The sequence below is a fragment of the Falco peregrinus genome, chromosome 6 (genome assembly GCF_023634155.1).
Source record: "Falco peregrinus isolate bFalPer1 chromosome 6, bFalPer1.pri, whole genome shotgun sequence".
NCBI classification, from domain to species: Eukaryota; Metazoa; Chordata; class Aves; order Falconiformes; family Falconidae; genus Falco; species Falco peregrinus.
Genome location: NC_073726.1, coordinates 51225096 through 51247413, shown reverse-complemented (window position 1 = coordinate 51247413; position 22318 = coordinate 51225096). Strand labels below are relative to the sequence as shown.

At 34.6% G+C, this 22318-nt stretch overlaps 1 protein-coding gene across 11 annotated transcripts in view; it reads right to left on the bottom strand.

Moving 5' to 3' along the window:
* The window catches only part of CEP290 (centrosomal protein 290), a 54828-nt gene that overhangs the window by 19565 nt on the left and 12945 nt on the right, over window positions 1-22318 (bottom strand). For all 11 annotated transcript variants that reach the window (XR_008747800.1, XM_055808293.1, XM_055808292.1 and 8 more), the window contains 14 exons: window positions 19869-19953; window positions 18368-18510; window positions 17615-17779; window positions 16507-16656; window positions 15371-15486; window positions 13037-13139; window positions 8825-9055; window positions 8094-8267; window positions 6506-6617; window positions 5372-5577; window positions 3744-3895; window positions 3111-3222; window positions 1937-2392; window positions 93-257 (listed from right to left, as the gene is read on the bottom strand). Coding sequence is in view for 10 of the 11 variants with exons in the window: in XM_055808293.1 (XP_055664268.1) it covers window positions 93-257; window positions 1937-2392; window positions 3111-3222; window positions 3744-3895; window positions 5372-5577; window positions 6506-6617; window positions 8094-8267; window positions 8825-9055; window positions 13037-13139; window positions 15371-15486; window positions 16507-16656; window positions 17615-17779; window positions 18368-18510; window positions 19869-19953 (2370 nt within the window). In the remaining variant the exon portion in view is untranslated. The remainder of the gene's footprint in view (window positions 1-92; window positions 258-1936; window positions 2393-3110; window positions 3223-3743; window positions 3896-5371; window positions 5578-6505; window positions 6618-8093; window positions 8268-8824; window positions 9056-13036; window positions 13140-15370; window positions 15487-16506; window positions 16657-17614; window positions 17780-18367; window positions 18511-19868; window positions 19954-22318) is intronic.

The window sequence follows — 22318 nt, the reverse complement described above, 5'->3', positions numbered from 1 at the left end:
TAAAAATTTTCTAGGAAGAATATTCTTTTTTAAAAATCACTTAATGACATAAGGAATAGGCTGTTTTTCTAATAGCACGCAGAAGTACATACCTTGTTTTGCTGTACAATTTCTTCTTCTAGATTACTGATTGTATGTTCATATTCAGAAATTACATTACGCAAATACTTCACCTCTTCCTTATGTTTGACTAACTCTCGATTAAGTTTAAGTTCCTGCAGACGGAGTTCCTCCATCTTCATATGCCTTTCAATTACCTAATAATGAGTGACACACAGTATTACAATTTATGAAGCCCACAGGCCGCCTACATGCAGCTACACTCTGAGGCAGTGTGGCACTTAACAAACCAACAGGAAGAAAAACATTCCACCTTTTTAAGCTTCTTCCGTTCTCTTGAGTGAGGAGGCATGGCGAGAGTATGAAACTGCAAGAGGAATGACTGAGAAGTGCAGCAGACAACTGGAGAGGCTCCCCCTACACTGACTGAAGTGCACTGCAAACCATTTTCAAGTGCCCTACCTAAGCTATACCCTATATATCTGTCCAGACAAACAAAAAAAGCATGCATGAAGTGTTCATATTTTTAAAACAGCCTAAGATTTTCTAAACCATTAAAAATTTATGTCTTCAAAAATGCATATGTAGTAAGAATAACAGAAATATTTATGACAAAATGCTCTAAAAAAAAATTGAAAATTGGTTTAAAACAAAAACATGCCCAGAGCGCTACAACCATTGCTTACAGGCAGACATCTTTAGTTATGACAGATATAACCATATTAGATAATACACAGTAATCTGGAAGAGAAGTGAGAAAGCCATATTCAAATTTCAAGGGAACATTGTTTACAATAGCAAAATATGACTGAGTAGAGTTACATGAGTATAATAACATTTCTGACCATGCTACCTAAATTGTTGCCCCTGCATTTACTTAAAAAAGACAGGGATTTGTAGTGAAGATTTCAATGCAAGCTCATGGAGCTTCAGAATGCTACTCTCTTTGTTTAGTTTAATTTCATTCATAATAAATTCATAATTTATTTCAATTTAATATAACTGAATTCATAGTTAACCTCTTCTTCCTATGCCACTTAATTGGGCACAAAAGCAAATTAGAAAATCTGACTAAGCTGATTTACAGTGCAAATAGCTAATGATGTATTACTTTTCTTAAACAGAAACCCACAAAATGACAGCTGTCTGTTGTGGTTTAACCCCAGCCAGCAACCAAGTACCACGCAGCTGTTTGCTCACTCCCCTGGTGGTATGGGAAGGAGAATCAGAAAAAGTTAAACCCCGTGGACTGAAGTAAGAACAGCTCAATAATTGAAATAATAACAATATAAATGACAACAATGACAATAACAACAATAACTGTAATGAAGAGAACAGTTTGAGAGATGAGTAAAACCCAAGGGAAAAAAAAACCCCAAGTGATGCACAATACAGTTGCTCACCACTGGCTGACTGATGCCCATCCAGTCCCCAGGCAGCAATCAGCAGCACCCAGCCAACTCCCCCCCAGTATATGTACACAGCATGACATTCCATGGTATGGAATATCCCTTTGGCTAGTTTGGGTCAGCTGTCCTGGCTATGCTCCCTCACAGCTTCTTGTAGGAAGCAGCCTGGGAGAGCATGTGAAACTTGAAAAGTCCTTGACTTAGCACTACTTAGCAACAGCTAAAACGTCAGTGTGTTATCAACATTATTCTCCTACTAAATCCAAAGCACAGCACTGCACCAGCTACTAAGGAAGAAATTAACTCTATCCCAGCTGAAACCAGGACACTATCATATTCAAACAAAGTGTATTTTGAAATCAGTAAGTTCTACATTAAAACAGACATTTAGGGAACAGGCTGAACTGAAATGTAATTTAAATGTGTATCAGATGAACAAAGTTATTCAAAGTTGTGAAACAGCAAACCTTTTGAGCTCCTCTTGTATCCTTCAATGCATGCAATAATTCTTCTAAACTTTTCAGTTTTAACTCCACCTCTAATGCTCTGTTTTCTGCATTTCGACGCTCCTGCTGGGCATGCTGAACTTCTTCCAGAATCTTCAGTTTGTCGTTCTGTAGCTGAATCATTGTTTTAGAGAATTTTTCTTGCTGTGCTAAAGGCAGAGCACCGCTAAACTGTCGCCGCAAAGACTGAACTGTCTGTTGCAGATGTTTGGCTCGATTTCTTCCTTCCAGTCGGGCAAAATATAAGGCTTGCTCTCTGTCATCAAGTTTCTGGTCTAAACGTAGATTATGGATCTCCACCTTCTGTAGTTTCAATTTAAGCGTTTCCAATTTGCCTAAAGCAACAGATTCGCTACCTTGAAGGGCTATGATCTGTTGATGTAGTTTTGCAATAACTACTTTTTCATCTGACTGTGCCTAAGAACAAAATTTAGAGAACAAATTTATTTTTCATCTTGAATATGTTAGTGGAGTGTATATGTAAATATGAACATTTTATTTTATTCCATAGATAAGAGCAACAATTAGCCTCTAAGAGCTTTTAATTTTTCCACTATTATTTCTATAGCCACATTTTAGAATTACACTTTTTCAGATACGGATCTTAAAAATTGTATCTTACTAAAATACCAAGAAATGAAGAAATGTACACCTAAACTTAGAAAATATAGTAACATAAAACCCGACAGAAGTGTTGTATTTAGGGTCTCAAACTACTCAACAACATGAAAAAAATCCAAATAAATTATTTCAGCTAATAACAAAGAAATATATTAAATCTACCAAAAATCTTCAAGATTACAAATTATCGCTTGTCTTGTAAAAAACGACCAAACTTTCCTGATAATATATTTAAATATTGACCGTGAGCTATTAATCATTTAGGAATAAATATTACCTAAGTATCAGGACCTGTAATAGCTGTACAGCTAGAAATGGAAAAAAATTAAGAAGGGAATAATTAATGGAATACAGAACTCCTGAAAGAATATGTATGTTACATAGACCAGCTTGTTAAGAACCTTCTGAAATGCTTTTCCAGTTTCCTAATTCACTGCAAAATTACTTCATTTCCTTTCACTTCAAGGAAAAAAAAAAAATCCAAATTGCAGTGTTAATAAAGGTTTAATTTTACCTGATAGTCTAAAATTTGCATTCTAAGAAATTCTACTTCTTGATCTCTATATTGCTGGCGTGCCTCCAGAGCTTCAACTTGCATCTTTGCCACGTCAGACAGTTCTCTTAACCTTGCAGAGAAAACAAAAACAGTATTGCGTCACTTGAAACCACTGAATAAGCTATTAAGTTTTTCTACACAGAAGATGCTAAGAAATGATGCTTAGTATGTTTCTCCATATCAAAACATTTGAAGACTTTGTTCTTTACAGCATACTCTTCAGAGTCCTTGATATAAAAATTCTTCTGTACTGCCTCTCAGCTTTTTCACAGGACATTTTCCTGTAAATCATACACAAGTTTGTTAGCAGTAACCTACTCCAGGAAAACAATGCCATGGTTTTTACCTCAACTGCACACCTTTGCCCTCTATTTTTCTGCCACTTCAGGACATAAAAAGTTTCATTTTCAATTCCCATCTCTGCATCCCCAAGCCTAATCACCAATTTTCAGTATCAAAAATCCCTGCAAATATGCCCACAGAATTAATACTTCATGATACATTACTAGTGTATTACATAAGCCTATATAGCCTAAATTTTTGCATGCTTCTGAACATACTGCATTCAAAATTTGTTACTTCACTACTTACTTTGATACTTCAGTCTTGAGCTCCATCTCACGCTTCTCTAGGTCCATGATTTGTCGTCTATCTGCATCACTTACTGCCTTACTTACACTCTTTGACAGTTCATCTCTTAATTCCTGTTCCACTTTCTGTGCCTCAAGGTTGATTTTGGTAAGCTTAAAAAAAAAAGCAAACCCAGAAACAAACAAAATGGTATCCTAAGCACACAACTGCTCCCAACCCTGCAAATAAAAAGAAGTGCCAAAAGTATCTTTTCTTTTCTAGTCATTAAAAAACCACTACTCAGCTGTGTTCAGAAAACATTTTTTTTCCTCTCTGCTTAAACATCTTTTTGTTTGCAGCATTGCATACACAAAGGAACAGATACGCAGGTCAGCACATAACACAATTCTTAATTATACGCGATTTTTAAGTGTATTTTCTTAAAACCATTACTGCAATAAATTGTTCAAACCAAGAAAATAAAAAAGAGTAAGATTGTAAACTCTTCAGGAAATAAACAGTCTTACTGATATATTTATATACTGGATAGTATCGCAGGATTGGTAACACAAATAGAGGTTATAACCGTCAAGACTCAGGACAGCATAGTTCTTTAAGTGATACCATTTCAAGCAGCCTGATCTTTCAAGTTGATTATTAAATACCATGTAGCCAATGTTTCAATTCAAACCAAAGAGCATTAAAAAAAGATCGATATCTGGAAAACATTAGGCAACACAGAGAAGACTCAGGAATTAATTTAGTAAATACAGTTGTGGCAAATTAATCTGATAGCACTCCTAATAAAACAACTGACTTCCTAAAGAAAAAAAAAAAGTATGGTGTATGTTGTTATCTGCACTTCACGTATTTGAGACAGTACTATCTGGAAAACTAAGTCATGTTGAAGTAGATTTGTAAGTTTAGAAGATGTCTAGTAGACTTCTTCTAGTTACTAGTTCTTAAACAGGTATCACTTACAACTTTCATTAATTACCTTAGCAAGGCAACAAATGTGTACAACTGCCTATAAATAGATTTGGGCTGCAATTTATAATAAAGTCTCCTACTATTAAATCATTAATTTATATAAAAAACTACAAATATGAATACTGGGGTCAAAAAATCTAAAAAGATTAAGATTGATATGACAGGAATACTAAGCATAATCAGCTTCAATAGCACGTGACTTCTATCCCTTCATTATAGATAACGTTTGGCATGTATGAATAGCCAGCCAGTAACAGTCATGACACAATTGTTTGCAAAAGGGATGCAAAGGTCTAACATTTGTTGAATCATTGGTAAATTAAGGAAAAATTACCATAAAAGGGATCATATGAATTAGATACATGAAATAACAGGTCAAGAACAGACTTTTTTCTAGCAGTCTGCTGAAAAAACAGCAAACTATTTGTCAAGATGCTCATCGTGTATTTTACAGAGATTAACTAATGTTTGAAATGAACTACTGACAAATTACATTTTTTACAAATGTCCTGTGCATGCAAAATTGCAGCTCTTAAAGAACAGTATTTTGTATATAAGCTTATTTGCCAGTTGTGATACAAAATAATTAATACTTTTTGAAAAGCTCAAAAATATGCTTTTAAGATGTATCAAATTATGTTAAATCTCAACAGACTTACCTCAGCAAATTTTGTTTCTAATTCAAAATTACGTTCTTCTATTTGCTTTACGGTATTCCTTAAATGTTCATACATTCGTTGCAAATGTTCTCCTCTCTGTCTTTCATTTAGTTCCTTCATTTCCAACATTGTTATTTTCTTAGAAATGGACAAAATCTCATTGTTGGTTATTGCTTTTGTGGCCTTGTCCATGGCATTATCATCCTCTACATTAAAAAATATTTGGATTAGGGAATACACAACCTGATTCAACTACGAAAATTATTTGCACCATGAAAGAGAACACAAATTTTGCTTTATCTCTGTTCAGGTAAATTTATCAAAACACCTGTATTACTTTTTTAAACTGGAGGCATGGTTATCTTGCCTTATTACATGTTTGAAAAGTATCTGATTTTGATAAAATATTATCATCAGTTCTGAATGGGTATATCTGCAACCATGATTATTGAGACTGATACTATTTTCAATGTAGTCTTTCACTTTATCCTTAATTTAGATGGTAAATAAATTTTCAGGAAATTTAATTTAAAATCTGTAAAAGAAACAGATGTGGATGTGTTCTTCTTGAATAACAGGAATGTAAACTGTACACGAAACCCCAACTTCAAGAAAAAATACTTTTGTTACAGAGCATGAAACCAGGAAAAAAAAATAATTTTCCTGACAACCTAAGTAGTACTTTGACTGACTGACACTCGAGTTAGAACATACTGTACCTTATTAAAAATAAATAAATAAATAAATAAATAAAAATAATAATAATAAGGTAATGTTCCTTTACAAGTTCCAGCTTTTAAACCCTTGACCCAGTAACCCAAGAAAAGTCAATGTGGCACAGTTTCCAGAGGGAATGACCAAACTTTGTTTTGGTCAAGCAGATAAGTAAAATGAAACAAACAAAAAAAACACTCAAAAAACCCCAACCCAACCAAAAAACACCAAACAAAAAAACACCCCACTCCAAACCAAAACCCCTCAAAAAATTAAGATCACTTACGAAAAATACAAAATAGTTTTGACCTTTTTTGTTGCTGTTTTAAGATACATCAATTTTAAAATGTTTTAAAATATTACTTTTACACAGGACATACCATTTGATTTTTAATGTTGCAATATAACTTTCATACTTGCCTAGTTTAGTCATCTGTTCCCAAGCCTGTTCTACAGTGTGAAGTTTCTCTTTTGTGATCTCCAGTTCCTTGTTCAATAAATTTATCTGTGCTTTCAAGGATTCATTCTCATGCTGTATGACAAAAAAGTTGCAACATAACAGCAAAATATTTATCTGTAGCAGATGTTTAATATATATAAAATATTTTAAATTAACAGATTTTACCTATGCACAATCCATAATCTACATATATGGTAACAGAAGAGCATTAAAGTTCTCACCCAGGTGTAAAAATGCTAGGTCTTTGCTCTCTATGTTGTATCTTACTGTCAGCTAGTATTACTGTGACTATTTATTACCATTGACTGTCATTCCTAAAGTGTGTAGAATTAGATGAAGAAGTTTATGTTTGTCATATTAAACACTTTATTAACAGTAGGAAAGAAAGAAGTACTCTTGGAGGATATTTCATCCCGTACAGGATACTTCATCTTGCACATAAATATACATGCTGCTTCTAGTTCTTTCAGGCATCTAATATGATGCCTAAACATTTTATAAATCTTCCTTCACTCCTCTAAATAGAAACACAAATTTCCACATTAATCAGTAAAATAAATTGAATACTTAATATTAATTTTCAATTTCTAGTTTTGTAAACACACTTTTAGTTAGCTATTGATAAATGATTCTCTAGCTCTATGAAATTGCTGAAATAGGCAATGCAAGTTTTCATACACACATTTCACAAACAGAGAAGGAATCATTCATTCTTCAGCTAACACAAATGCACCTACCTGTTCCATGCAGACAAATTTAATACTTAGTAAGTTTACCCACCACATGTATTTAATCCTTCTCAACCACAGAAACCCAAGAGATAAGAACATGACATAAACTTTGACTACTCATTAAACTACTACTTTCTTGGACTGTTATTTCTGACATGAATGAGAAGTGGGAGGTAGTAACATATATTTGAAGCCAGCTTCACAGTTCTTGAAAAGAAACTCCTTTCTACTTGAGAATAAAGTATTCAAAAATTTCTACTTGAGAATAAAGTATTCAAAGGAATAGTTACATATTTGCAGTCCCTATGACGTTTTGCAAACACACTGTGAACTATCTTTGGCTATTTACTTCTTTATGGAAGTACAATGTCAAAGGTTTACTGCCTTTTGGAACTGAATATCTAGTTCTTGTAAATCTGGAATTAGTAAGAGCACTTACACTGAGAGAAAGCTTTGAAAGTGTTTACACTCATTCTACTTTCCTTATGACCTCCAAAACTGAAGATGATAGTAAATATTCCTTCTGCAAGCCATGTTTTGGAAATCAAAGAATTAAAAGTACTTTGTGCGGGAACCAATGAAAAAAATTAACAACCCAAACCACCAAAACAATTAAACAAAATGCTTTTAGGTATGCCCATTGAAATAGCATCAGTAAGACTGGCTCCAGCATCTCATACCCACTATGGAAACTGTTATAAACAGCAGTTCTAGTGCTGGGACTTCTGTTCTATTAAGTGAGAACAACCCCCAATCTAGACGAATGTATAATGAGGGTTTTTTTTGCTTTAGGGTTCAAACATAATGCAAACATTACCTCCATGTGTTCCATGTTTGTTGTCCGTTGGACGAGCAAGTTATCTTTTTGTAACACATCTCTGTATTTAGCAGTTAATGCATTATACTGTTTATTAGCCAGTTCTAGTTCAGACAATGGCACACTACTATCCAACACTTTTTGCAGAGCTGCAATCTTAAAGCTTGCCGTTTCCTATGAAAATAATCAACACAATGGGTTACTAAGATCTGCTACATCTTTAAGTAGAAAAATTAAAATTACTCCATGGAAAACCAATACCACTTAATATAATGCTTTAGAACGCGATACTGGTTTATTTTAGTAAATTACTGTCCATCTTTACAAAATGCTTGCAATAAAATTTCAATTTCTCTGGTATTTCAACTCTCTGGGTAATTTTATAAATAGCTACCGCTTAATCGTAAGATGCTGTCAAAAAAATATTTTATAAGGATGAGTTAATACAGGCCCTAGCAACCTGCACAGCCAAAAAGTAAGATTTGGTTTCATATAATATTGTCAACAAAGAAAAAACTTGCTGAAGCAACTTCAGAAGGGGAAAACTGACCGGTTTCATATTATGACGCTTATTTAAATACAAAGAATGTTTTTGACAAAATTTATAACAGCATTTAACAAGCATTGGGATAATACATTCAAGAAACCAGTACTGCTTCCATTTAAGAAAAGTATACTCACTGCCAAATTGTAAAAATAAAAATGCGTACTATTACTACTATAAACTTTACCTTGAATCGTTGCAAGTTTCCAATCTTCCCTATAACTGCAGTCTCCATATGTGTTATTTCATCCTTTAATTTCTCATTTTCTTTCCTAAGATGCCGTTCCATTTCAAGTAAAGTGGTATACTGCCTTGTTAGTGACCTTTCATTAACACGTAAAACAGTTATTTTCCTACTATTTTCTGCAAGTACTTTTTTTGTTTCATCAGGATCCAGCTGAAGTGCACTGAGTAAATTCTGTAAAATAATTTAACAAGAACCTTGTACAGAAATAAGGTAAAATTCAACTACACAGACAAGTTTTCTTGTACATTTTTTAATCTAGGTGTAAAAATTCCATTAAACTGTCCAAAATATTTTTTTGTAATAAAAAATACACACACACTCAACATATGCATAAGAATACAATATTCTATTATAAGAAAAGAACAAAGTTAAATCTTCAAAATCATTAGTTTCTGAGGAATAGAAGCTAAATACAGCTGACTGACATTTTCAAAATTTAGAACAAAAATAATTCTTTGCATTCACTGGCACCAGTCTTCCTCCCTTTTACTAGAATCAAAACAAATGTATTGGAACAATTTTCAAAACCAAACAGAATCCCTCTGGTTCCTAACAAACACTAATGATGTCCTACTTTGAGGACCAAAACAGTATTTGTGAAGTAACCATAGGACCCCTCCTACAGAAACATGTGATTGTGTATATGTGTGCACACACATGTCTGCATGGCATGTGTAAAACTGAGAAGGGGCAGGGTAGGGAGAGGTGGGGAGGGAAATACAGCAACTCAGGTCACAGAAAGCATGTGAGCTTTAACTTCGCTGTTGCACGCACCAGCCTGCCAAAGAGAAAGAGAGTAGAAATTGGAGCTGTAAATCCCCACGTTCCCATGAACATAATGAAGAAAAGTGAGCAGGTAGCTATCAAAATATCCAGAGTCCTGGAGACCTGAAGCCATGAAAAAGATCTGCTTCTGTGGCAACTAGCAAAGATTTGGTTTTTCTGATCGACAAGTCTATTTTTCTTAAGGTTTTAAGAGCAAGCAACACGTTTTAATTGAAAATCCACAGTGAATTAATTTCAGAGAAAAGTTTAATCTAAAACTGTTCACTTAATTCTTACTGAAATTACATACTAACAAAAAATAATATTAAATAATAGTACATATTTCTTATTTTTGGATAGGATATGTTTCTGGAAACAAAAGCTATTGGTAAACAGTAATTTCTTACAAGATCTCAACAATACTTTGATAGCACCACTAATATCATATAACCCTTATCATATTTTAAATATATTTAAAAAACAAATCCCAGAAATATCTTAATCCTGCTACATACACCTAGTGCCCTGGCATGTACAGGACAACCAGATGATCAGGCCCAGTCAGCATGGGTTTATGAAAAGCAGGTCCTGCTTGACTAACCTGATCTTCTATGACAGGGTGATCCACTTAGTGGATGAGTGAAAGCCTATGGATATTGTCTACCTAGACAATAAAAATAAATAAGAATAAATAAATTAAGCCTTTGACACAGTTTCCCACAGATTTCTCCTGGAGAAACTGGCAGCTCCTGGCTTGGACAGAGGTACTGAATAAAAAGCTGGCTGGATGGCCAAGCTCAAAGAGTTGTGGTGAATGGAGTTAAATCCAGTTGACAGTCGGTCACAAGTGGTGTTCCCCGGGGTTCAGTATTGAGGCCAGTTCTGCTTTACGTCTTTATCAATGATCTGGATGAGGGGATTGAGTGCATCCTCAGTAAGTCTGCAGAAGCCACCACGCTGGGCAGGAGTGCTGATCTACTTGAGGGCAGGAAGGCTCTGCAGAGGGATGTGGACGAGCTGGACTGATGGGCGAGGTCAACTGTATGCAGTTTACCAGGGAGAAGTGCTGGGTCCTGCATTTGGGTCACACCAACGCCACACAATGCTACATGCTTGGGGCAGACTGGCTGGAAAGCTGCCTGGGGGAAAGGACCTGGGGGTGCTGGCTGACAGCTGGGTGAACGTGAGCCAGCAGTGTGCCCAGGTGGCCAAGAAGGCCAACAGCATCCCGGCTTGTATCAGAAACAGTGTGGCCAGCAGGACCAGGGAAGTGATTGCCTGCCTGTGCCTGAGCACACTGGTGAGGCCACATCTCCAGTACTGCGTTTGGTTTTGTGTCCCTCACTAAAAGAAAGACATAGATGTGCTGGAGCGTGTCCAAAGACTGGCCACTAAGTTGGTGGAGGGTCTAGAGCACAAGTCTCATCACGAGTAGCTGAAGGAACTGGCATTGTTTAGCCTGGAGAAAAGAAGGTTTAGGGGAGACCATGCCGCCCTCAACAACTACCTGAAAGAATGTAGTGAGGTGAGTATTGGTCTCCTCCCAAGTAACAAGTGACCAGACAAGAGAAAATGGCCTCAAGTTGTGCCAGGGGAGGTTTAGATTGGAGATTAGGAAAAATTTCTTCACTGAAAGGGTTGTCAAGCATTGGAACAGGCCAGCCAGAGACATGGTTGAGTCACCATCCCTAGAGATATTTAAAAGACATGTAGACATGGCATTTAGGGACATGGTTTAGTAGTGGACTTGGCAGTGCTAGATTAACGGTTGGACTAGATAATCTTAAGGGTCTTTTCCAACCTAAATGATTCCATGCTACAATCTACTCCTGTGACTTGAAATGAAGAATAAGACACTGAACAAATTAAGTAAGATATCTCTCTCTCTCATACAGTAGAAACACCTGAAAAACAATTTCAGTTTCACTTTTCTGGAAATATATCTAGACTTAATTGCCTCAGGATACAATTATTTTGCAAATCAATCACAGTTATGAATAAGATTATAAGCAGGACTACGTACCACTACAGTTACCCCTCAGCAGAAGTAAAGGGTTATAAGTCAACTGTCTAAACTTAGGCATGCAGTGTCATTTTCAGCACCTTGTGATATCCTTACCCTGCGTCTGCTTCTCTAAAATGACACATGTCCCATAAACCTTCTGTCATATTTGGCAGCTTTTGGTACCAGCCCAAAGACACCTGAAGCCATCTGAAATCGCGCTATGTCTGTGATCAGACACCTGCATCAATTCCAGGAACGTTTAAGTATCACCTTCTTAAGAAGTTATTTTTCACTTTTCTTAATAGAATATTGAATTCAAGTCTTGGTGGAAGTAAATCAAAATAGAAAGATGAATTCTGTTTCCTGTTTTTGCGAAACACTGATACATATACATGAACAGGTATATATAAATAAGATGTCATTCCAAGTAATAACCTTAATTTTTAGTATAAATTAATGTGTTTTCCATGGGTGTGCCTGCATAGCTCCTCCTCCCAAACAGCCTGAATAACAACTGCTGTTGAGACCATATGAGTGTAAATAGTGGGTGTAAACAGAATACCTGTGACTGATTGAGAGGGCATTTGCTCAAAACTGATAATCTTGAAGAGGAAGATGACCATCACACAGATTGAATAGTAACCATAAAATTAGAGACTTAAAGAAGTACTCAGCTTGAAAATTAGTATAAAGGAAGCATGAAAACATCCAGCAGCAGGGGCAGAGAGAGTTACAATGTAGCACTTTTAATCTAGTTCAGGTTCAGACGTTTCCCCACTGTCTGTGCACATGTGAGCGTTTCCTCCCTGCTGGACACCTCGAGCCTGCGCGCTCCAGGTAAGGGACTGGCAGTACCAAGTGCAACAAGTAGGGACCCACAAGCTGGGTGTGTGTATGTGACCTCCTGGGGTGGTTTCTCACCAGTGCATGGATTAGCAGACTGCAGGGAGGCACACAGGTATGCGTAACACCAGAGCAGCCCCACATCTACACAGCACCCTGAAGCACGCTCAAGAGGTGTGTGCTGTTAACCTGAAGGGGCCAGGGAATAAATATAACCGTGTGAATGTGGATGTGTGGAATGAGAAAATTCCTGAATACTGTTTAGAGATTTTTTAGGTCTACAGTTACATTTTGTGTGTGCCTTAATATTGTGATTTACCTTTTTTGTTGTTGATACTGATTCTGAATGTATAGTTCACTGATTGCTAGTTATTTACATTCCATTAATAAATCAATAAACTACTTCCCTTCTGCTTTGATTTCTTTGAGCATTCTTCCCAGCAACACTTTCCCCATCTAAGACATTACAGTATTGTATTAAAAACTCTGTCCTATGTACTAAAACCTTTTTGAAAAATGAGAGAAACAAAATTACTTACAGAATATGCCTTTACTTTTGTAGCATCCTGTTCTTTTTGCTCTTCTAGCTTCTTCATTTCCTCTTTCATATCTTCTGATTCTTTCTGCCATCTTTCCTTTTGACTAAAATGGTAATTAAATACTTTCATTAAGAACCATGAAAGATGATGATTTTTAAAACTGTAACTGAAACAGCAACCCTGAAATACTACAAACCAAGATACTTCTGTTTCGCAGTAACGTAATCTGAAAAATACATTAGAATTTGTAGGTGGATTACTGAAAAACTATCCCCTGTTCAGGCTACAGCTGGTTTAATGATTAAAGTAATTCCTACATTAAAGTGTCATATCTCTTCTTCACATGTTACTGAAGTGCAGAGATACTCCCCAAAAATATACACAAATGGGATTTAATCTGGTTTAAACTAAACACCTGTATTTCAAATTAATTAATTACTTGCACATGTCTTTGTAAAAATCTGCGAAACTTAAAACTTTGCAAATAAAAATGTTTCCACTTTTAAGTACCTCTCTGGAAGCTCCAGTTCTCCCTTTTATAGGGAGACAAAAATCATACTACTGGCATTTACCATGCTATGAGCCTGGAAATGGGCCTTTTCATTTTGAAGCACACTCAGCCCAGCAGATTTCAGCAGGTATTCACAATTGTGCCCAGTAATTTGGCTGGTAACATTTACAGCTAGATAAAATGGTTTGGCAAATAATCAATGACTCCTCCTATAACTGTTTCCTTTGCATGAAGTACATGCACATTCATTAGCTAAGAAAGACAACCTGCAAGAGGAACAAGGTTTCTACAGTTCCTGACAGAATATAAATCAATATTGATGTATTTTTAATGAATCATACAGAACGGCACAGTATCATAAGGAAAATATTACTCGCTCATCCTCTGCGAATTCCCCACAGCACAGTAGCTGGCTTTTAGTTTAAAAGATGCCGGTTCAAATTTCCCTCAGAAAGTGGACAGAATTAAACTTAGGTTTCCCATATCCAAATTCTGCCTTAGAGGTCAAATTTCTAAACAAAAGTGCAGTCAACAGCTGTAATATGAATTCAATTTTTTCAATGGTTTTGGAACTCCTTTTCTTCTATTACATTCATTACATTTTATTTCAGATGTGTAAAGGACACTATTTCCCACCCTAGTTTTTCTATAACAGAACAATAAAAACATTTAAAAACCCCCACCAAACAAAAACATCAAAAGATTCTGCTTTGTTTTGGCTCAAACTACCCTCTTCTAACCACTTTTATCTACTTATTTGAAAACAAAAAAGCCCTATGAACTGTTTATACATGCCTAATAAGGAACTTCCTATAGACTGTACAGGATATTTTAGGCTAATTTTAAACAATCAAGGGGTTTTCAGAAGTATTTTCTCTTGAAAGTGGATATCTTAATTTCTTCCATAATGGAAGAACAGGGAGGAAAAGGAAAGAAAATACTTTGAAAGTGAGTCTTTATGGGATGCCAAGTCAAAGAATCTCCTTCCCCAACTTCAATCTGTAACAGGTTTGGAGAAGAAGCCTTGAATCACCTCATCATTGGAGATAACTAATCTGGTAGTAAATGAGGCAGTACATTACAGCCTTTAGTATTTTCAAAAAGCTAACCTTTAATGCCTGATACAGAGATAATGTTATCTGGGAAGCCTTAACAGATTCTAAGAACAAACAGAAAGTCATAAAAGATAAAAAACCCTTACTCTGCAACCAATCCAGTGACTGTTCATTCCAATTCAAAGACAGAGAGGATACAACTAAGAATCTGTTAATTGAAGAACCCAAATCACCATATTCATCTCTATGCTCCTAACAGATGAAAATCCTTTTTTGAGCATAATAATAATTTTATAGAAATTAGATTCAATCAAGCACATAAAGGAACTAAGATTCTGAAAGAAAACCAACTACAAAGTCCCGCCAATCTGAAATTTTGAAACAGAGATCTCTGACTGTATTTGGGTAACAGTTTTCTTTTATTTCCCCTCAGAAGAACTGTTGGGACCCATACCTGAAAGCAAAAGAAAATGTGACTGAAAAGTCCATAATACCAGGTTCTAATAAAATACCAGATATCAAATGCAGAAAGCACAATGCAATCCTCAATATAAAGTCTGCAATATGAAGAGTCCAGCAGAAAAATTTTTTGCAAGTTTTCTGAATTTTTACAGGACTAAAGAAAATATATGGAGTCCATATCCAAGAGCAGTGGCATTTAAGATGCTTGACCAAAAAACTACTTCAACACAGCAGCAAATCTTGTATTTGAAAACTGTTAACCATTTAGATAGCTGAACTTTCATAAATCAGAAAACAGAACAGTACCTCTGATATTCTTTATACAGCAAGCCTTGTTGATGACGAACTACTGCAAATTTTCGTTTGTAGTCCTCTACTGCATCTTCTAATTGTTTAAGCAATTGTTCTTTATTTTCCAGTTCCTAATGATTATTTTCCAAACAAAAATATTGAAGTGATTAATACAGGTTTTAAACATGAAAGGATTAATCAAAATCCCAGTTCTCCCTTGTGTTTTTCATGATGGATGCTTCTGTCATGAACTGTGTGAACTGCAGATATGAAATGTGTATTTTCTTTAGAAGCATCAGATAAAAATAGGTCCAATAATCTTTGGCATTCATACAAATAGGTGTGAAATAGTGCATAATTACGCTGTGGATTACAGCCCTCAAAGTTCAAAAACACCACAACACACTGCTAATCCACAAAGAATACTAATTGACTGTCTAACTGGAAAGCGGTATTTCTTTTCATGTTCCCAAATACTCACTACTTTATAATCATATACAGTTGAAAAATATTCTCTAATCAACAGAAGTGATCAAAGACAAAGACAGAATAAAGTAATTTAGTAATAATAAAAAGCTAAGTTCTTTTTACTCCAGTTCTCAAACAGTCAGCTATTCTTTACTGTGTGCTTGTCTGCTATGCTTCTTATAGGAGCCACTGGCTTTGTTTTCAATGTATTTATGTCTCTTTTTACAAATGGTGATGTATTTTTGACAAATAATGGAAATCAAATTCATACGGTAAATAGAGACCTTTGCTGTATAGAGAAAAAAACGTTCAGAATAGGATCTGCACATGCAGACTCAGGTGTGGAATCCAGACAGGACTGAGAGAGAATTTCTCATAAAAAGAGTGCAAATGCAGAAGTAGAAGGAAGAGTGGGCAAATATTTAGATGAAAATTCAAATTTAAAACAAAAAACCCTGAATTGTTGTCAAAAATATTAATTAAGTATTACCTTCCAGGTCTACAACACAGCAAAATACTTACAGCTTTAAAAAGCCAGAATAGCCCAAAGAGTTTACTGAATGTCAGAACTTCAAAGTAATTTTGTTGAGTTTGCCTATGTCCATACATGGCATGGTAAAACATTTTGGAGGAATTAGCTACATGTTACAAATATTCTTGATATCAAGGAGTAAATAAGCTACCTGTATAAGATGTATTAAATATTCATTCAGAGAATTAATCACATTAACACTTGAAGGAACCATTCCTTCTGGAAGATTCACTGCTTGGAAGACAATATTGGCACCTTCTGACTGACGTAATAAGCAAATTTCATTTTTCAGCTGTGCAATCTGAAGACACAAAAGCATAAATAAGTAGCTCTTGCTGTTTAATTAAAAAAAATGATAGTAAATATGTTGTTTTCCTCTATGACATCAGTTATTAACAACCTAATTCATTTCCGTTTATATTCTAAAGCATTCAAACACTCTTTAAAGTAATCTTTTTAAAGTACTGTGATTCCATAAATCATCAAATACATAACAGCAATATGAGATATATAAATATATCTCAAATGACTCCAGCAGTCAGAGCATATTCACTTATCTGAAAATTCACCAGTTTTATTCCAAGTTGTTTAGAACACAGAGCATTTCTGTTCCTTTTTAAAAGATGAAGTTTTGGAAAGAATTATTGCAGTTGTTATTTGATGGGTTTATTCTAAACGAATCTTCGCCTTTTCATTTAACTTCTTAAAAGCTCTATGGTTCTCAACTCTAACAGTACATAAAACATTATTCTAGAACATTAGTTACTCGCAAGTCTTTTTGCATCACCAAAACTGTTCTAAAAGGCAAATTTAAATGTGGCTTCTTGTAAGACAAAATTCCATTCCTCATTCCACAGAATCAATTGTACAAGTCAGAACAAGATACAGGATTTTAGAGAACAATTAATCATTCTAGAACACTTCATCTCTGTTACTTATTTATAAATAACAAATGCAAGACTACTGGCTTTTTGAAGAAATGTGAGCTTTTTTGGGCACAGCTGTCCTGAAAAGACGGGCACAACCGGTGTTTAACATTACAGGATACTCCAATGATAAAGTACCATTAAGAGGAGTAAGATTTGAACTTCATGTGGATCGATTGATAGATCTGATACATAAATTTAATTAAGATTTGTATAATTACACTGTTCACATAAGCTAAATCAAATATCTTATAGATTGTGTGGTTTTGTTCTAAATTATCAGAGCAGACACTTCTCAAGTACAAAATAAATTATATAAAATAAACTGTATACCTTTTCATTTGCATTTGTCAGCTGATTAGAGAAATCTGTTGCCTCCTTCTGAGTCTGTTTAAGTACCTGTCTTAATTCTTCATTTCGTCCTGTAAGCTGGTCAACCTGAGCTTTCAAGTGCACACTAGCATCAAAGGTTCCCTCTGAATTCTTTAACTCCATTGCCTATTGCAGTAAACGTTTAATTAGCAAAACAGGGACAAGGTACAGAAAAGCTTTTTTTTTTTTTTATAATAAACTGAAGCACTCAAGTTTAGACTACATGAAATTAGCAAAAAGCATGAAATTATAATGTTGTAAAATCTACTTATCAGTTTCCTGATGGTGTATTTGACATAGACTGTGATTTAAATGGTTAAATTTTCCTCTAAACCCACTAATTTTTTTGTAAGATGTTTGAATAATGAATTTTTCTTAAACATTTTACGCAGGTTTCATAGAGATAAAAGACACGCAAACAAACTTTTACCTTAAGCTTTATGACTGGGACAATAAACTTGCCAAAGACAGTTTTATACTATCCAGCTGAAGGTTGTGGTTTGGTTTTGTTGAATTTTTATTGGAATTCTCCTAATGCTGTATAGTTTTAGTTTGCATTTTTAAACAAGTATCACACTAGGTACTCCTATTGTAACTAAGGAAGTATATGTATAAGGAAGCTACTATTTAACTATACAAACCCAACGACTGAGGAGGGGAAAAAAAGGCTGTAAAACCTAGAATGCCAAATAATAGTTCAGAAAGCAAGCTTACATTAACTAAACGATCCAGGCTAGGGATTATTAAGGCTGTTTCTCCTGCCTTCACATTAGGATCCTTCTGCATTTCCTTGACAGCTTGCAGTATTTCTTTCATTCCTTGTTCAAGTTGTTTATTTTCTTTTGATAATTCTTTTACTGTAATAAAATTTTTAAATGTGTCTAAAAGCATTGAAAAAAACTAGTTACAGTTTCCTAGGAAATTTCATAATAATACTTGTTGATTTGATATATAAAAAGAATGTTCATGTTATAGATAGACATAACAAATTACGAAGGTAAAAGTAGAGCTGCTAGTAACATCTGCAGTGTATTTCACTGGAGAAATACCAACAAAAAAAAAATTAAATACTTCATGGGAATACATCTGACTTGTTTGAACCTTCCAAGCTCAAATGTTTCCTGCCACTTTTTTCACTTCTTTAGTAGCCTGACTGGCTTTCACAAATCCAGAAACATGGCTATCTTGGAAATGTTTGGGTAGAACAATGAAGTATATGGGAATTGCCTGGAACTCCTGCTGCAGACTGGGAAAAAAGAGCACATTTAAATTATGTAGCTGTAATTAAGACTCCCAAAATACCCAATTTTCCTGCCACCAATAGTTTCTTAGTGGAACGCCAGAGTTTCCAGCACAGAACAAGTCTGGAAACTTACAAAACCCAAAACAACAAACCTGTAAGGATGTTCTCTGCACCTTACAATCTGGCTAACTGTCCTGAACGCTCAAGACTGAAACAAAATTTGAAGCAGTTTGAGCAGTTTCAACAAATATATCTTAAAAACTCAAAAAAAAAAATGTTTAGAACTCACATTCTCTGGGAAAAAAAGATGCTTCTCTAGAGAAATTATATTATTTTTATTTCAGCTAACATACATATATATGTAAGCAGCAAATGGGTTTAATTCCACAGTACCTCCTTGGAAGCAGAAAAATACTACAATTACACAAGTAGATTGTATAATTGTTATAACTGGGATTGCTCACAGACTTCAAGCCCTTATTAGGTCTGATTCAGGAAGGAAAAATATGAGAGATCCTAGTTTAATGTACTTAGAATTAATAAATTCTGTTTCATGTACTATCCCTAATTTAAGTTTAAAATTAGCAACATAATATATGTATTAATACATACATACACAAAGATACACATAATAAAAACACAAAGTAAAAAAATAAAAGTCATTAGCGAGAATTCAAAGAAATTCCAATTTGATAAATGCCATTTACATTCATTGTTTTGTAATCATTGTGTTAACACCTGGACCAATTCACAACCATAATTTCCGCAGTTTGGAAGTATATTAGAATGACTGTATAATAACCTTCTACATACACAGAAAATTCAATTATTGTGAAAGATAACAAAGTAAACTGCCTTTAAAACAGAAACTGTCAGGTGTTTGTGGTCACAATCACAGAAACAGAATAACTAAGTAAGCTATCTGCAGGTACCTGATAATATTCCCTGGTTTTAAAACAGGTTGCAACTTACATTTAGATTGAAATTTGGCTATTACAGTCCTGTTGTTCTCCAGATCTCTCTCTCTCACACTTAATTCATTTTCAAGATACTCATTCTAAAAAAAAGAACAAAGACAACTGAAAAATTGTAATTAGGAATTTTAGTATTAGAATTTTTATTACGTCTCAGTGTTTAAGTTGAGGATCAACGCTTGAAAAGATTGCTAATCCATATATATTCAACAGTGAAATCACACAGTATGTAAACCACAATGAGGTGTTATATAGAAGGCAACAATCAAAGAAATAGCTTCATCTTCACAGCAATAAAATTATCAGGAAAATATTATTTAAATCATGAATAAACTTTATATAAATACTTATCCTGTTTTGTTTTTTAAAAAACCTTGTATTACCTGCACAGCCTGGCTTCTGCATTTTTTAGGATTTAATTCTGTATAACTATTTAGCATACTCTTGATCAGCAATTATCTGCTCATTCTCAAAAAAACCCCAACAGTAAGTAATTAGTATAGGATTTTATCTCCATTTTTATATATAAAAAATATTTCAAAGACTTATGTTCCAAAATATAAAAACTCCCACTTCTTTTCTACCAAAAATGCAATTAGTAAGCATTATTAATTCCACAGCTTGGCTAACACAGTATTTTAAGAGAAATCACAACAGCAAAGCATACTCCTGTAGAATGGAAAAACTGCTGTATGATTGAAAAAAGCCTCATGTGTATAAATTTATACTTTCCATTGATCACTGACATAGCTCAAAAGGCTCGACAGAAATGCCGTGAGTTCCAAAACTTTTCAGTTAAAGAGAGGAAAGATCTATTTGTTTATCTATATAGTTTTGTAACCATGGTGTTTCCTTATCACATTCTTAGATGTTTCTCCCAGACAAAAAATACAGATCTGAATTTTAGCAATCTAATGTTCTAGTCCCAGCCTTTTTTCAAATTTGTAGTATGTCTTCATGAAAATTTCCTCGTCCACCTATGAATCTCGTGCCTGAAATGCAGCAGCAACAGAGACGGATTCACTACAAGAATTACACAAGGTGTATCCCATATAATACTGTCTAGGGAAACGTATTCTTGGGCCATGCAGCAGTTGTAACAACACTCTGGTAAAGACCTAAGGTCTGCAAGACTTTGAAGGACTGGTTTGATCCATGCCCTAAATGCCCTCTGCTATACAGAAAACTAACATAGCATTTTGGGGTCCAAATTTAGGAGGCTACCAGTGAATAGTTTTTTATATGATTTATCATGTGAATAAAAGAAACCACAGCAAGTATTCTGAAATCAACCTGTTCTTTCACTGATTATAAGTTCTCAAAAACCCTCTGGAGAACCTAAAAATTTTATCATTAGAGATAATTTTTAATAAATAATAGATTTTTTCACCAGAAATATTTTTTCTGTAAACAGATACAGATTATCTTTGTTAGTTGGCAGGGAAACGGATAAAAGGATAGAAGAACCAACTCAGGAACTTTTTAGATGTTTCCCAGAAGGAAAGGCTTTTCTCACTCCAAAAGTCTAACTTTATACCATCTGATCTCTCCAGAGGTAGGAAACATCCTCTAGTCAAATAACATCTGCATCTTTTAACAGAAATGTCATCTTCTATCATTCATACCAACGGATTGTTTCAGTCCCTACTTCATTCAACTAACACTTGGAAATCATCACCTGTATTTCTCTGTATTTATTTAAAATAATTTAAAAAAATAAACCTTGAACTATGTCATTTAAAATACAGTTGCAACAATTTGTATGAGATGCAAGGCAGTTGCACTAATAAGAAAAGTGGTAAGAACTTTGTTTACACAGACATATCTAAGGTCTTAGAATAAACTGTTCTCTCTTTGTACCTATCCATGTGTGTGTGGAAAAGCATTGTGCAAACTTCTTCCACCGACAGAATGAAAATATATGCCTAGATTTTTCAATACTGTGTCAACAAATAAACTGAAAATTAATGACCTGGCACTTTTTTATTAGAAGAAAAAATGCCCAATTCTATTAGAACTATCCTATAGCTTTAATTAATAAACATGAAAGTAAACTAACAGATTTTTATTGTTTGAATTTATTTTCTAAACAACTGCAATAGATGTAAACACACACATACCATAAAAGTGTATCACTTGTGACCTAAGAAGGTCTAATTCTCTCCTCAACTGCTCTATGCAATTTTCAACAGGATCTACCTGACCTGAGTGTTCTAGTTGTTCCTTTCAAGTCCACTTTTCAAAGGTTTTACTTGCAACAATTCTGTTAGGCATTTCTTCCCTTCTCTGTCTTCTTGAAAGGTAGTTAAATCAGAAAACTCTACTTGCAAATACTCCTGTTATCCTTCAATGTCATTATTTGCATTTTGTGTGTTACTGGCTTTCAAAAAGCAGATGCGCAAGGAATCTAGAGTTTTTGCTAAGAGAGAGTCCTGGGCAAAAATTTTC